Here is a 16,009-nt window from a genome sequence, read left to right on the forward strand (position 1 = left end):
TTCCTATATTCAGAGTAATGCCTCAGTGAAAAATTCTATTTATATCTTTGCACTCCTGTTTTTGTTTTTTGTTTTTGTCTCTCAGGATAAAATTCTAGTTTGATTTTTCATGAATGAAGCATTTTCTAATACCTTGCTGATAATAATATTGAAAACCTAAAATTTTTCAATTTTTTTAGTTTGAAATTCACCACTCTTATTTGACCTTACATAGTAGAGTGCCTTTTTTTTTTTTAACTAAAAATTGGGAAAATTGGGATGCTCAGATTCACTCATTCACGAAAATATAGGAGTTAAAGGCATGGAATCTACAGCCAGTTTTCCTGGGTTAAAATCCCAACTCTAGCACTTAGAACTTTTTTAATTTGGGCAAGTTACTTTCTTATTCTCTGTCAGTTTTCTTTCCTGTAAAAGAGAATGATAGGAACGTATTACAGAGGGTTACCACAAGTATTAAACAAAATTTTAATATATGGAATTACCTAGAATAGTCCCGGGCACTTATTAGTAAAAGCTCAGTGAAGGTTGGCTATTACCATTGTTACAAAGAGCTAAGATATTATTTGTTTTCTACCTTTTCAGGTTCAGTTTCCTGAGCAAACCTGTTGATGAGAACCATCAGCAGGATGGAGATGATGATTCTCTTGTGTCACGTTTTTATACTAACCCTATTGCCAAACCCATTCCTCAAACCCCAGAGAGTGCTGGAAATAAACACAACAGCAGTAGCAGTGTGGATGATACCATTGTTGCACTAAACATGCGTGCTGCCTTGCGAAATGGGCTGGAAGGAAGCAGTGAAGAGACCTCTTTTCATGAGGAGTCACTGCAGGATGACAGAGAAGAAATAGAAAATAATGCTTACCATATGCATCCAGCAGGTCAGATTTAGATTGGTACATGAGTAATCTTTTACTAGTCATTTAAGACCTCTTACTTGTCACAGATTTTCAACTTAGTGGAAGTCAGGTATCTGAACTTTTTAATGTTTTTATTGCATTTTCTAGAAGTTAACATTTTAAACCCTTTTCACATACTCTTTGGTTGATTTTTTATTTTTTTTAATGTTTATTTATTTTGAAAGAGAAAGTGCACTCACGTGAGCAGGGGAGGAGCAGAGGGAGAGGGAGAGAATCCCAGGCAGGCTTCAGATTCAATGTGGAGCCTGACACGGGTCTTGATCTCAGGACTGTGAGATCATGACCTGAGCCGAAATTGAAAGTCGGACACTTAACTGACTGAGCCACCCAGGTGCCCCTGCTTTGGTTGATTCTTAATTCACATACTTTCTGTATTTTTGGAGTAAATTCATGTCATTAATTATCCTGGCATAAAGATCCCAAATTTTATAGCCACAGAGACTATCCTACTTTTTCTAGCTTTATAAACTCAGATTGCTTACTAGTTTTTTAATTAAAATAATAGTGATAATTATTATCATATAAGGGTTTGAGATATGAATTAACATAGTATATAAACCATAATGACTGAAATGTGTAGGGATTCAAATGGTATACGTTGTTATGTTTATTTATTATCACCTCAGTTCTGTGCTTTTCTTTCGTTCCCCCCAGCAATGAACTGATTAGTTTTTCCCAACTGATCTATGAAACAAATAATGTAAACTACAAGATTATAGGGTCTTGATTGTTTACTTAAAGCTTGCCTTTTTTTCTTTGTTGACCTAATATCTCATTTGTTGTTGTTGTTGTTTTAATTTTTTTTTTTAATTTTTTTTTTTTTAATGTTTATTTATTTTTGAGACAATGCAAGAGACAGAGTGCAAGCAGTGGAGGGGCAGATGGAGGGAGACACAGAATCTGAAGCGGGCTCCAGGCTCTGAGCAGTTAGCCCAGAGCCGACACAGGGCTCAAACTCATGAACTGTGAGATCATGACCTGAGCCGAAGTCTGACACTTAACTGACTGAGCCACTCAGGCGCCCCTGTTGTTGTTTTTTTTTAATGTTTATATATTTTTGAGAGAGAGTGTGGGCAGGGGAGGGGCAGAGAGAGAGGGAAAGGGAGAATCCCAAGCAGACTTCATGCTGTCAGCACAGAGCTTGACACGGGGCTCAAACCTACAAACACAAGATCATGACCTGAGCCAAAATTGAGAGATGCTTAACTGAGTCACACAGGCACCCCTCATTTGGGTTTTGATTAATGTAATCACATTCCTTTTTTTTTTTTAACAGATACAATTTATATATAGTGAAGTGCACAGATATTAAGTGTTTATTTCAATCAATTTTGACATATATATACTGAATATATATAATGGAAACTGGAAAGTTTTTATGTCCCCATCCCCAGAAGTTGACCACAGTCTGGTTTCTGTCACATAGATTAGTTTTGCCTATTCTTGGACTTTATATAAATGGAATAATACTATATATATTCTTTTTGACTCTATAATTTTTATCAGATTTAATCCACAATATGTCAACAGTTCATTCTTTTTTTATTGTTGAGTAGTAATCCATTACTATAAATATGCCACATTTGGTTTATCCATTCTCTGTTAGTGAACATTTGAGTTGTTTTATAGTTCATCTTGCAGTGTCTGTAACATTTTTCTGTATCTAATCATCTTACTGCCTTCACATATATTTTCTGGTCACTTGGTGCCCTGTGAAAACAACTTTATATTTTATTTGTGTGTGTATCTACATGAATTCATTATGATACTACATCGGTTTTTCAAATACCCAGTCTAGATTTTTTTTTTTTTAATTGCTCTTTGTTTTCTCATTGACCTTGTTTGTCACCTCTCATTTTATTTATTTATTTATTTATTTATTTATTTTTTAGGGAAGTGCATTTTATTTTATTTATTTTTATTTATTTATTTTTTTTAATATATGAAATTTACTGTCAAATTGGTTTCCATACAACACCGAGTGCTCATCCCAAAAGGTGCCCTCCTCAATACCCATCACCCACCTTGCCCTCCCTCCCACCCCCCATCAACCCTCAGTTTGTTCTCAGTTTTTAACAGTCTCTTATGCTTTGGCTCTCTCCCACTCTAACCTCTTTTTTCTTTTTTTTTTTTTTTCCTTCCCCTCCCCCATGGGTTTCTGTTATGTTTCTCAGGATCCACATAAGAGTGAAACCATATGGTATCTGTCTTTCTCTGTATGGCTTATTTCACTTAGCATCACACTCTCCAGTTCCATCCATGTTGCTACAAAAGGCCATATTTCATTTTTTCTCATTGCCACGTAGTATTCCATTGTGTATATAAACCACAATTTCTTTATCCATTCATCAGTTGATGGACAGTCACCTCTCATTTTAAAGTTCCATCCCCAGGGACACTATAACAACTCTCTAAACATTGCCAGTAGAGAAACACATTGAGTATACAAGTGGGCATTGCAGGAGGATGAAGTTTGATTTGATATTAGCCTTAAATTCTCTCACAAAGCAAGTTAGCCTAATTTGTACCTATAAATGGGACAAGGGGTGATTACAACAAGCATACCAGTGTTCTGTTTTCTTGAGTTCTTCAGAAATCTACTTAGTTAATACTTTTAAAAATAACACTAATTTAGACCTTTTTTTGTTTTTATTTTTAAATAACACTAGATGTTTAAGTTTCCATTTATCCTTGGGACTTTCTTATGTAGGATTTTTCTTTTTCTTTTCTTTTCTTTTTTTTCTTTTCTTTTCTTTTCTTTTTTAATTTATTTGGAGAGAGAGACAGAGAGCAGGGGAGGGGCGAAGAGAGAGAATCCTAAGCAGGCTCTGCACTGCCAGCATGGAGCCCAGCACTGCTAACATGGAGCCCAGTACGGGGCTCGAGCCCATAAACTGTGCGATCATGACCTGAGTCTAAACTAAGAGTCAGACACTTAACTGACTAAGCCACCCATGTACCCCTCGTGTCGGATTTTTCATCTTGATTTTAGCTCTTTACTTAGGGATGTAAATTTGAAAGATAAAAGGGGTTTATGGAAGACAGGCTGTAAAATAACACGTATTGACTTTGGAGTTATAGCTCTGCCTATACCACCGAATTACTTTGTAATCAAGGCAGGTTCTTTACACATTGGGTTTTGGAATTTTCATCTGTAGAATAAAAGTATCTTAAGTAACCCTTTCTCAGAACTCATTTTATGGATTATGTTTCATAGTATAGTATGTTAATGGAGGCCGTATGAAAAGAAGTTTCTCTGGTTAATGAGCGTGAGAAACACTGGATTAAGTGAAGTTAAATAGACTTAATTATTTGACAAGTTCTCAGAGCCTGTAACATACTATCATGTGCATGTTTCCCAAACTTACTTGACCAGGAATCTTTAAACAAACAAAAAAAAAAAACACACGGTTTCTCTTAGGCATATAGTGTTCCTTAGAAAACCAGTTTGGAAAAATGCTTTATTCCTATATGTTTTCTCTTTATTTAATAATTTATTTAGTTACTGATTGTTTCAGATTATATTAGCTTTTAGATTATTATTTTTCAAAAAGGAAAAAGTGAAATATGAAAATTCCTCTACCTAAGGACAATTACGATTAATACTATATTTGCTGTTTCTTTTGTCATAGGCATTGTTCTCACTAAGGTTGGTTACTACACTATTCCATCTATGGATGACCTTGCCAAAATTACCAATGAAAAAGGAGAATGCATTGTCTCTGACTTCACTATTGGTCGTAAAGGTGAGTGTGAACGTAGAAGTTTGTAGTGTTTAAGCCAAAGACCTTCACCTTATTTTTGTAATTAAGTAAAAGAAGCTCTTGATAGCTGAATCCATTTCTTTTTTCCCCTATACTTGGACCCACCTTGACCTTCACGGTAGACACTTTGACAAGTAACAAAATAAGCTTATAATCGTGTAACATTCTTTGGTAACTGTTTGGCTCATTGGAGTTTTCTACAATTAAAGAAAGTAAGCAAGAAAATACTAAGAGAAAATTTAGTAATAAAAGATGGAGTAGTATTTAGGTTTAACTTCATACTAAGTTAATACAGATAACTTTTGGGGGGGGAAAATCTCATCTTGCTATATTGTATTTTCAAAAGGGCTCTCAGGTACACTGAAAGCTAGGTACTAAGTAAAGGTTGTTTCAAATGTAGCAGTAGTACAGATACTTAGAAGAGATTTAAGAAGGCTGTTTTGAGGATAAGTGCTACAGAAATGTAGATGTTAAACTAGATAACTGTGTTTGATGTCACCCCCTAGTACATACTATGGATGAAATAACACAATGAAAGTATTACCAGATGATTTAAAATGTTCATGTTTAGCGACATCTGGCTGGCTCAGTCGACAGAGCATGTGACTCTTGTTCTCTGGGTTGTGAGTTGAGCCCCATGTTGAATGTAGAGATTATTTAAAATTGTTAAGAAAATTAAATAAAATCCTGATTAATGTTTAAAGCTGCTTGCTTCCTCTGATTATTTAGTCACTGGGAGTATAAAATAGATTATTTGCCTTCTATACAGGATGAGTTTTTAACTATTTCCTTTGACTTGTAGGTTATGGTTCAATCTATTTTGAAGGAGATGTGAATTTGACAAATCTAAATTTGGATGATATTGTGCATATTCGAAGGAAAGAAGTGATTGTCTACTTAGATGATAACCAAAAACCACCTGTGGGTGAAGGGCTAAATAGGTATGAATTTATTTATGTATTTAGAAAAATCTGCTTGGGGTGTGTAGGTGGCTCAGTCAGTTAAGCGTCTGACTTTGGCTCAGGTCATGATCTCACAGTTCGTGGGTTCAGGCCCTGTGTTGAGCTCTGTGCTGACAGCTCAGAGCCTGGAGCCTGCTTTGGATTCTGTGTGTGTCTCTCCCTCCTTCCTCCACTCGCATTCTCTTTCTCTCAAAATAAATAAACATTGAAAAAAAATTTTAAGGAAAAAAAAGAAAAAGTAATCCACTAAATCACATTTTTTTATATTATATACATTTTCCTGCAACTTGCTTTTTTGACCTACTGTACAGTCTAAGATGATTGTTTCTTTAATTTAAAAGTAAAAATGGTAAAGAAATGCTACACTAGGACTTTTTTTTGCCTCCTTTTCCCTAATATCATGAGGACCAACTGTTACTTTCCCAAAACACTTTTTAATAGTACTTTTTTTTCTTGTGTCTGCTATGATCATTTTTAACTCTCTTTATTGTAATTGGAGAAACTAGCTTCGGATACCTGTTCAGACACATGAAAGGGCCACAGGTAAAATAATTTATGTTCACAACCTACCAAGATTGAACTGTGAAGAAGTGGAAATTCAGAATAGCCCTATAAGTATAATAATTTTTAGATATTTCCTATTGTAGCAGTATTCTCATACAGGGAGTCATGACCCTGAAGCTTTTCTTTCCAGGAAGCAACTTTATTTGTGCCGGTACGGCTCAGTTGGGTTTGTACACGAAGAACTGAGCCCCAAACGCCGCCTGGTATAGTTTTTAATACGTTTTCTATTTCTTTGTCTCTCTTATATGGTAACAGACAAACATGCAGTCTGATTAAGTGGTCTCATGTTACAAGGTCATGAGGGATGTTGTCACATACACATATAGCCAGGTTGCCTTGAGGGTTTTTTTTTTTTTCTCTCTCTCCTTAGGGGACCCTACCAACCATAATAAGGAAATTGAATCAGTAATCAAAAAATACAGCACCCCCCCATGCCCCCAAAAGCCTTCAACCACATGACTTCAGACTACAGATCAATATCCTTGATGAATACCGAAGTAAATATCTTCAACAAAATATACATTTGACCCTTGAACTGTGTGAGCCCACATACATGGGTTTTTTTAATAGTACAGTACTGTAACTGCATTTTCCTTACGATTTTCTTAACATTTTCTTTTTTCTAGTTTATTATAATATACAGTATATAATTACATAACATACAAAATATGTGTTAGTCAGTGGTTTATGTTATCAGTAAGGCTTCTAGTCAACTAGGCTATTAGTAGTAAAGTTTTGTGGGAGTCAGATACACAGATTTTCAACTGCACAGGGGGTTGGTACCCAACCCCAGCATTGTTCTGTCACCAGTTGTATTAGCAAATGGATTTCAGTAGTACATTGGGAGGATTTTACACCATGACCAAGTAGGATTTATTCCTGAAACACAAGGAAGGTTCAACATAGAAAAATTGATCTTGTAATACATCATGTTTATAAAATGAAGAAAATCACATGATAATCTCAACTGATGAGAAAAAGCATTTTGACAAAATACCCTTTTATGAGAAAGCCACGCAACAAACTAGAGATAGAGGAAAACTATCTCAGCTTAATGGAGGCCATATTTTCAGCGTCCACAGAAAATATGCTCAGTGGTGGAAGAGTGAAAGCTTTTCCTTGCCACTTTTATTCAATATAACTGCTAGGGCAGTTATGCAAGGAACAGAAATACAAGGTATCATCCTGGGGGCCCTGGGTGGCTTCGTTAAGCATCCGACTCTTGATTACAGTTCGGGTTATGATCTCACAGTTGTGAGATTGAGCCCTGCGTTGGGCTCTGTGCAGGTCATGGAGCCTGCTTAAGAGATTCTCTGTGTCTCTGTCTGTCTGTCTGTCTGTCTCTCTCTCTCTCTCTCTCTGCACCTCCCCTGTGTGCTCCCACCATCTGTCTCAAAAGAAAAAAGGCATCACCCAGATTGGAAAGGAGGAAGTAAAATATCTCTGTTGAGAGATGACATGATCTTATGTGGGAAACCTAAAGATTCCATAAAAAACAGTTATAAATTCAGCAAGGTAGCAGGATACAAAATTAACTCACAAAAATCAGTTAAGTTTCTATATACTAATAATGAACAGTCCAAAAAGGAAAGCAGTTCCATCAAAAAGAATAAAATATTTAGGAATAAGATTAACCAGGGAAGCAAAAGCTGAAAGAAGACAAACAAATGGTAATTATCTCATGTTCATGGATTGGAAGACTAAATTATTAAGATGTCTATACTACCCAAAGCAATCTACAGATATAATGTAATCCCTATGAAGATACTAGCAGCATTGTACCTCACATATGTAGTTATTTTTGACAAGACTGCCAAAACCATTCAGTAGGGGAAAGAACAATCTCTTTACCAAATGATTCTGGGAAACCTGTATGCAGAAGCATGAAGTTGTACTTTTATACTATATTAAAAAAAAACAAAAAAAACCTCAAAATGGACTAAAGCCTCAACATAAGACCTAAAACTTACAACACTCTTAGAGTAAAACATAGGGGAAGTTTTATGTGTGTGTGTGTGTGTGTATATATATATATATATTTTTTTTTTTTTTTTAAGTTTTTAGTTTACATACAGTGTATTAGTTTCAGGAGTACAGTATTCAACACTTCCATACATCACCCAGTGCTCATCACAAGTGCACTCCTTAATCCCCATTATCCATTTAACCCAACCCCCCCCCCCCAACCCCTCTGGTAACCATCATTTTGTTCTCTGTGGTCAAGAGTCTGTTTTTTGGTTTGCCTCTCACTTTTTTCCCTCCTTTGCTTATTTGTTTTTTGAATTCCAGATATGAGTGAAATCATACAGTATTTATCTTTCTCAGAGTAATTTTGTTTAACATAATACTCTCTAGCTCCATCCATGTTGTTGCAAATGGCAACATTTCATTCTTTTTTAAGGCTGAATAATATTTAATGGGGTGTGTGGTGTGTGTATACTTCTTTATCCACTCATCAATTGATGGACACTTGAACTGTTTCCATAATTTGGCTATTATAATTATAATACTGTAAACATTGGGGTGCATGTATCCCTTTGAATTAGTATTTTTGTGTTCTTTGGGTAAACACCTCATAGTTCAATTGCTGCATCACAGAGTAGTTCTGTTTTTTTTTTTAATGTTTGTTTATTTTTGAGAGAGAGAGCACGAGTGGGGGAGGGACAGAGAGAGAGGGAGACACAGAATCCAAAGCAGTCTCCAGGCTTCAAGCTGTCAGCACAGAGCCAGACATGGGGCTCGAACTCATGAACTGTGAGATCATGACCTGACCTGAAGTCAGACACTCAACCGACTGAGCCACCCAGGTGCCCCAGAGTAGTTCTATTTTTAACTTTTTGAGGAATCTCCATACTATTTCCCACAGTGGCTGCACCAGTTTGCATTCCCACCAACAGTGCAAACAGGTTCCTTTTTCTCCACATCCTCGCCAGTACCTGTTGTTGTTTCCTGTGTTGTTGATTTTAGCTATTCTGACAGGTATGAGTGATATCTCATTGTAGTTTTGATTTGCATTTCCCTGTTGATGAGTGATACTGAGCATCTTTTCATGTGTTTTGGCCATCTGTACGTCTTCTTTGGGAAAACTGTCTATTCATGTCTTCTGTCCATTTTTAATTGGATTATTCATTTTTTGGGTATTGAGTATTATAAGTTCTTTGTGTATTGTGGATACTAGCCCTTTATCAGATATGTCATTTGCAAACACCGTCTCCCATTTCTTAGGTTGCCTTTTGGTTTTGTTGATTGATTCCTTCATTGTGTAGAAGGTTGTTATTTTAGTATAGTCCCAATAGTTTATTTTTTATTTTGTTTCCCTTGCCTCTGGAGACATACCTAGAAAGAAGTTGCTGTGGCCAGTGTTAAAGAAGTTAACTGCCTGTGTTCTCTCCTAAGATTTTTATGGTTTCAGGTCTCACATTTAGGTCTTTAATCCATTTTGAATTTATTTTTGTGTATGGTGTAAGAAAGTGGTCCAGTTTTATTCTTTAGCATGTTACTGTCCAGTTTTCCCAACACCATTTTTTGAAGAGACGTTCTTTTTTTAAATGGTTGTTTATTTTTAAGAGAGAGGGAATGGGGGGAAGGGCAGAAAGAATGGGAGACGGAAAATCCCAAGCAGACTCCTTGTTCCCAGCACAGAGCCTGATGTGTGGTTCAAACTCATTAACCATGAGATCATGATCTGAGCTGATGGAAATCAAGAGTTGGGACAGTTAACCAACTGAGCCACCCAGGTGCCCCAAGGCCTTCTTTTTACCATGTCATTATATTTTGACAAGGATTTACTGAATACAACACTAAAAGCATAGGCAACAATAGTAAAAATGAACAAATTAGACTACATTAAAATATAAGAACCCTGTACATCTAAGAACACATGCAACAGAATGAAAAGCCAACCTGCAGAATGGGAGCAAATATTTACAAATCATATTTCTGGTAAGTGGTTAATATGAAGAACTATATCTCAACAACAACAAAAATACCACCAAAAAAAAAAAAAAAAAAAACTGGACAAAGGACTTCAGTACACATGTTTCCAGAGATACAGATGGCCAGCAAACATATGAAAAGGTACTCAACATTGCTAATAATTAGAGAAATGCAAATCAAAACCACAGTGAGCCATCATACCATCAGGATCGTTACTAAGTTTAAAAAAGAAAAGTTTTGGCAAGAATATGGAGAAATTGGAACCTTTGTATATCTTGGTGGGAATGTAAAATCGTTCAGTTACTATGGAAAAGAGTATGGTGATTCCTCAGAAAATTAAAAATGACCCATCAGTTTCTAAAGAATTGGAAGCAATATACACATATATGTGTATGTATGTGTGTGTATGTATCTAGATATATACGTATATCTATATATGAGTATAGATATAGATATGTAGATGTGCATACAGATACAGATACATAGATGTATATATAGATATATATCCTGGGTATATATCCAGATGGATTGGCAGCAGGATCTCACAACCATGAGTGATTACACACCCATGTTCATAACAGTGTTCATAATAGCAAAGAAGTAGAAGCAACCCAAATATTCATTGACAGATGAATGGATAAACAAAATCTTTTTACACACAATGGAATATTATATAGCCTTAAAAAGGAAGGAAGTTCTGACATATGCTAAAGCACGGATGAACCTTGAGGACATAAATAAACTGGTCATAAAACATCGAATACTGTATGATTCCACTTATTTAAGGCCATCTAAAGAGACAGATTCATAGAAACAAACAATAGAATAGTGGTTGCCAGTGGGTAGAGGTAGGGGAGTTGTTTTCTAAGGATAGAGTTTTACTTAGGAAAGGTAAGTTTTGGAAATTGGTTGCACAACAGTGTGGACATACTTAACACTACTGAATGGTATAAAAAGGAAAGGGTTAAGGTGGTAAATTTCTTTTTAAGATGTAAATTTTGTGTTATATCTTTTATCACACTAAAAAGAATAATGTTTTAAAAAGTCACCTATTAAATAATGTGATTTAATTGTGTTCTATCTGGGGGCACTTGGCTGGCTTAGTTGGTGGAACCATGTGACTCTTGATCTCGGGGTTGTAGGTTCAAGCCCCCACATTGGGCATAGAGATTACTTAATAAAAGTTTTTTTTCTTTAAGTCATCTATTATTATGTACTAATGACTGTACTGGGTGTAAGTCATACAGAATGAATAGAACACAGTCCTTGATCTCACATGTTGATATTAGAAGGTGTACCTTACTGCAGTTACAGTCATCTTCCCACTCAATATTTAATGGTTAATATTATGGTATTCCTGATAGCTCATTCTGGAAACATTTGTTAGTGGTAGTTGCTGCTATTATTAATGTTGTTAAGTACAACACCACTTTAAGACCTTCACCAAGAGTTAAGTCCTAGATCTGGACTTTTAGCACTGAATTTGATCAAGGATGCGTAGCTTAAGTGTCAAAATTTTATTGGAAATAATTGACGTGTCGTGGTAGTTTAAAGTAAATGGAGTTTGACTCTTCAACCAGATATTGAGTTAGGTGATGTGGGGGTGATTCCTAGCTTTTAAGCTTATCTACCCTAAGAGGCAGGACACAAGTTTATGTAACACCTGCAGAGTAATTCCAAAGTAACACAGGTACCTTTATATAGATGTTACTTGGCTTTCTGGTCTTAAGTATGGAACATTTACACTTCACTTGGTTGTACATTACAGGAAGGCCGAAGTTACACTGGATGGAGTTTGGCCAACAGATAAAACATCTCGCTGTTTAATAAAGAGCCCAGATCGACTTGCTGATATGAACTATGAGGGCAGATTGGAAGCAGTTTCAAGGAAACAGGGAGCTCAATTCAAAGAGTACCGTCCCGAAACAGGTTCTTGGGTGTTTAAGGTATATAGTCAACTTAACCTAGTTCTTGTAAACTGTAGTTACACTGACAAAATGTGTTAGAAGAGTCTCTCTTAAATTCTTTTCATTTTTACAAATTAGGAAACAGATCTGTAGAGGTATATTATGATTTGCTCCAAATTACATATGTTAGTTAAACACCAGAACAATAAGGAGCTATTAAAAACTTTTATGCTGATGATTCACATCTTCTACCCCATCCTGTGAGCATGTAGATACACTTCTAAGGAGTGGTTTTTCTAATGTGTGACATCCTTAGAGACATGAGGCAGAATTTTTGTCTCTTGATACCAACTCTTCCTAAATTGTCATTCATTTAAAGATTTTTGGGGATGAAGACATTGACTTCCTCCCTTCCTTGATAGTTTAACCCAGTGGTTTATTTTCTTCTAGGCCAGTTGGATTATTTAACTAGTTGAATGTCCTTGTGTAGGTAGTGAACAACTAGGCAGCATATAGAAATGAAAATAGTAGCAGTGTTTCTGGATTCGGTTTCCTGTATTAATAATTTAGTAATTGTATATGAGCAACTAGTACATGTACTAATCATCTAAATCTAGGGACAACAGTAAAGTATGATAGATGACATTGTGCCTTAAATATTATGATCTCTCTCTCTTTTTTTTTTTTAAAGCTAATTCTGCAAGATTGTAAGGACAAGTATTGTGGAAGCTCTTAGGAATATAAGTGTTAAAATTGATTTTGTTGATTCTGAGGCGCTTGGCTGGCTCAGTCAGTGGAGCATGTGGCTCTTGATCTTGGGGTTGTAAGTTTGAGCCCCACACTGGGTGTAGAGATTTCTTAAAAATAAAATCTTTAAAACATTTTTTGATTTTGTTGGATTCTTCTCTTCCTTAGGTCTCCCATTTCTCTAAGTATGGCCTTCAGGATTCTGATGAAGAAGAGGAGGAACGGCCATCCAAAACTAGTACAAAGAAGTTGAAGACTGCCCCTTTGCCTCCTGCAGGCCAGGCCACCCCATTCCAGATGGCTCTTAATGGCAAGCCAGCACCTCCACCCCAGGTAGAGACAGGACAGTGAATTTGAATGGAATCCGTGATACAGAAGTTGAAAGCAAGTCATTCAGCTAGTACAAAGCTGTTTTATGACCCCTGGAACTTTGAAGAGTACAAATGTATTGGCAGTCACGTTGAGACAAGTACAAGGGAGGGCATGGTGTGGTCCTGACATCTTTTTTTAAATTGAGAGATTTAAGGAATTCTCATGCTGTTTGGATCATTCCTTCTACAGATTATCATTCTTAAACACCTCCCTCTCTTTCATTTGGACTTGCTGAATTCTCTGCTCAGTGATCAACTTAAGATAGCATTTTGCTTGTGTGGGTTGATACAAAGTAAATTCTACTTTTGTTGACTATCTGATGTGCAGTTTAATCTTGTTCTTTACCTCTGTGGTTTTTTAAAAGTTCAATTCGCTTTCTGCAAGGGTTTTTTAACTCCCATTTTTCTCAAGTTGTTTGCTTATACTTCAGGTAACCTCTTAATATTTGTATTTTAACAATACATAATCTTTCTGAATATAGATCAAGTTTTAGAATATAAATGAATTATTTGGCGTGGGGAGAGTAGGGGCTACATTGTTTATTGCAATTACTTGTATCATACTCCTTTTCAGTATTGTTAAGCCAGTATAAGCCTTTTGTCCATCTAGGGAAAGGTTTGTAATTTAAATATCAGGTAGTTTCTTTGCCAGCTCATGAAGAGTTTTACTTTCCTTTGGATGTCATTTATATTCAATCAAGTTACAAAAAATTTTTTTTCTTTGCTGCCATACTCCCTCAAAAAAGAGAACTTAATATAGAATTTCTTTGTAAAGCATCCTCTACCTCTCAGCTGCTAAAAGCAGGGCCTTTGGAATTTTTTGTGCTACAATTCTTATGGCTGCTGAAATGTGCGATTTTTATGATTTATTAAATAATTTCTTGGGAGGCATTTTCTGGAGATTGTTGTGTATGTATGTTCATATTTGCGCGTACAAGGTGAGGGGGAGGGTATGATAAAAGTGGGAAATGGGAAATATATTGACTTTTATATTTATAATCTTTGTAGCATAAAACCCCTAAGAATTCTCTTCTGAACTAAAGAAATGCTGTAAATGGACTTGGTTTTCCAGTTTTCCATGTTCATTTTTTCTGAATCATATGCTTTGTATAATCTCTTTCATTCCAAAGTGTTTTTTCATCTTACATTATATGTATTTCTAGAATAAGAGTCAGGTAGCCTTCTTTTCTGCTAATAAAAGTAATTGTCAAGATCCTAAAGATGCAGCTGAGAAAAAAAAAAACTTCATCCGTGGATAGAGCAAATTTACGTAATGTGTCTTGACAACCAGTGATTTTTAGGCTGTTTAATTTCCAGAATACAAATAGTAAGAGAAAACTATACATTTCTATGATGACACTTTCATAGGTGGGAATTTTTTAAGAAACTGAGTACCATATAATTTCACAAGAACCAGGTTGTAGGAAAAAGAGACTTCATAAGGATCAAAACGGGCAAAGAGAATACAGTGAATGGGATCTGTTTCAGATATCTCCTTTGATTGAAGAGAAGTGGGTGGTCTTTGGATGGCAAAAACAGAAATGGGAATAGTGGGTAGAGCTGTTTAGATATTAGGCTAACGTATTGGAACAGTAATGAAGGACTTCCTTCGTATTGCCCAGTGAGATAGGTAGGAAATGGTAGTGGTTGCATAGCTTTTAGTAATTCGCACCGAAGACCTACATCTTACTGGGCACGAAGAAAACACTTGAGCCATCTGGACGAACTGGGAACAGACTGCACTGTCTTTTCATCCTAGTGTCAAGATGATTCTCTACACACTGTCACCTGGCCCCTGGGCAGCTTGATTTCAGGGACATGGTGTTCCTCCACCTCCAGTCTGCCATAGCAGTTTTTTTTCCTCCTGTGTACAATCTCAGGTTCTCAGAATTGGGGGTTGGGGGTTTTTTAGGTATTAGGAAGATTTACATTTTTGTTTAATGGTCACTTTATCCCACTGCCTCGTGTATAATATCATTCGTGTCTTTGTAGTTTGTTCTTAAAGCTTTGATTTGCTTCTAAATAGGTAAATCAAAGCAACCAGAAAACATTAAGGTAACTAAATCTTCATGTAGTCTCTTCTGTGCCTTTGAAGTTACAGAAAGTGTTGGCATAAAAACCTTCATCACACAGATAAATTAGGAATTTTTTAATTAATAATTTAATAAATTAGGAATAAATTGCAGAAACATTTGGTAGTTAGAACATTGTTTCCAAAATGCTGATCTGAGATTTAGTTTTCAGCTGACTGGATCACTCCTTTGGTGACCTTTGATTCCATAGATAGGCACGGGGCTCAGGCATATTTATATTTTAAATGCTTTCCCCCAGGTGATTGAAATATGCATTGAGGCTTCAGAACCATTTGTTTAAAGACCTCAGATAGCACTCAGGGAGAGAGATTTTACCTATAGCTTTTTACCTCCACCTCATACTGAACTGTAACTTGTGTTCAGTATCAACACTGAGTAGTTGACTTGCTCAGAAACTTAGCGTTGTTCATTCAGTGAGTACCTTCAAATGAGTTAGGAATTTTTTTCAAGGGAAAAAGTGATTAGGATTTAGAAGAAAATTAACATTTCATCTTGTGTATACTTTTTAAAATTAGTCAATTTTATTTTGGGAGAGAGAGCACCCACGTGCCAAGTAGGGGAGAGGCAAAGGGAGAGGGATGGAGAGAATCTTAACCAGGCTCCACGCTCAGCACAGAGCCTGACGCAGGGCTTGATCTCACAACTGTGAGATCATGACCTGAGCTGAAATCAAGAGTCAGACGCTTAACCCACTAAACCACCCAGGTGCCCCTTTCTTGTGTATACTTTTTAAAAGTAAAGTGGC

General features: G+C 36.1%; 1 protein-coding gene across 8 annotated transcripts in view; it reads left to right on the forward strand.

Annotated features, from left to right (window-relative positions):
- NUP98 (nucleoporin 98 and 96 precursor) overlaps nt 1-16,009 on the forward strand; it is a 114,618-nt gene that overhangs the window by 61,535 nt on the left and 37,074 nt on the right. For all 8 annotated transcript variants that reach the window (XM_049651586.1, XM_049651630.1, XM_049651612.1 and 5 more), the window contains 5 exons: nt 583-881; nt 4,553-4,666; nt 5,487-5,625; nt 11,915-12,092; nt 12,969-13,133. In XM_049651586.1, coding sequence (XP_049507543.1) covers nt 583-881; nt 4,553-4,666; nt 5,487-5,625; nt 11,915-12,092; nt 12,969-13,133 — 895 coding nt within the window. The remainder of the gene's footprint in view (nt 1-582; nt 882-4,552; nt 4,667-5,486; nt 5,626-11,914; nt 12,093-12,968; nt 13,134-16,009) is intronic.

The sequence above is a fragment of the Panthera uncia genome, chromosome D1 (assembly GCF_023721935.1).
Source record: "Panthera uncia isolate 11264 chromosome D1, Puncia_PCG_1.0, whole genome shotgun sequence".
Taxonomy (NCBI): domain Eukaryota; kingdom Metazoa; phylum Chordata; class Mammalia; order Carnivora; family Felidae; genus Panthera; species Panthera uncia.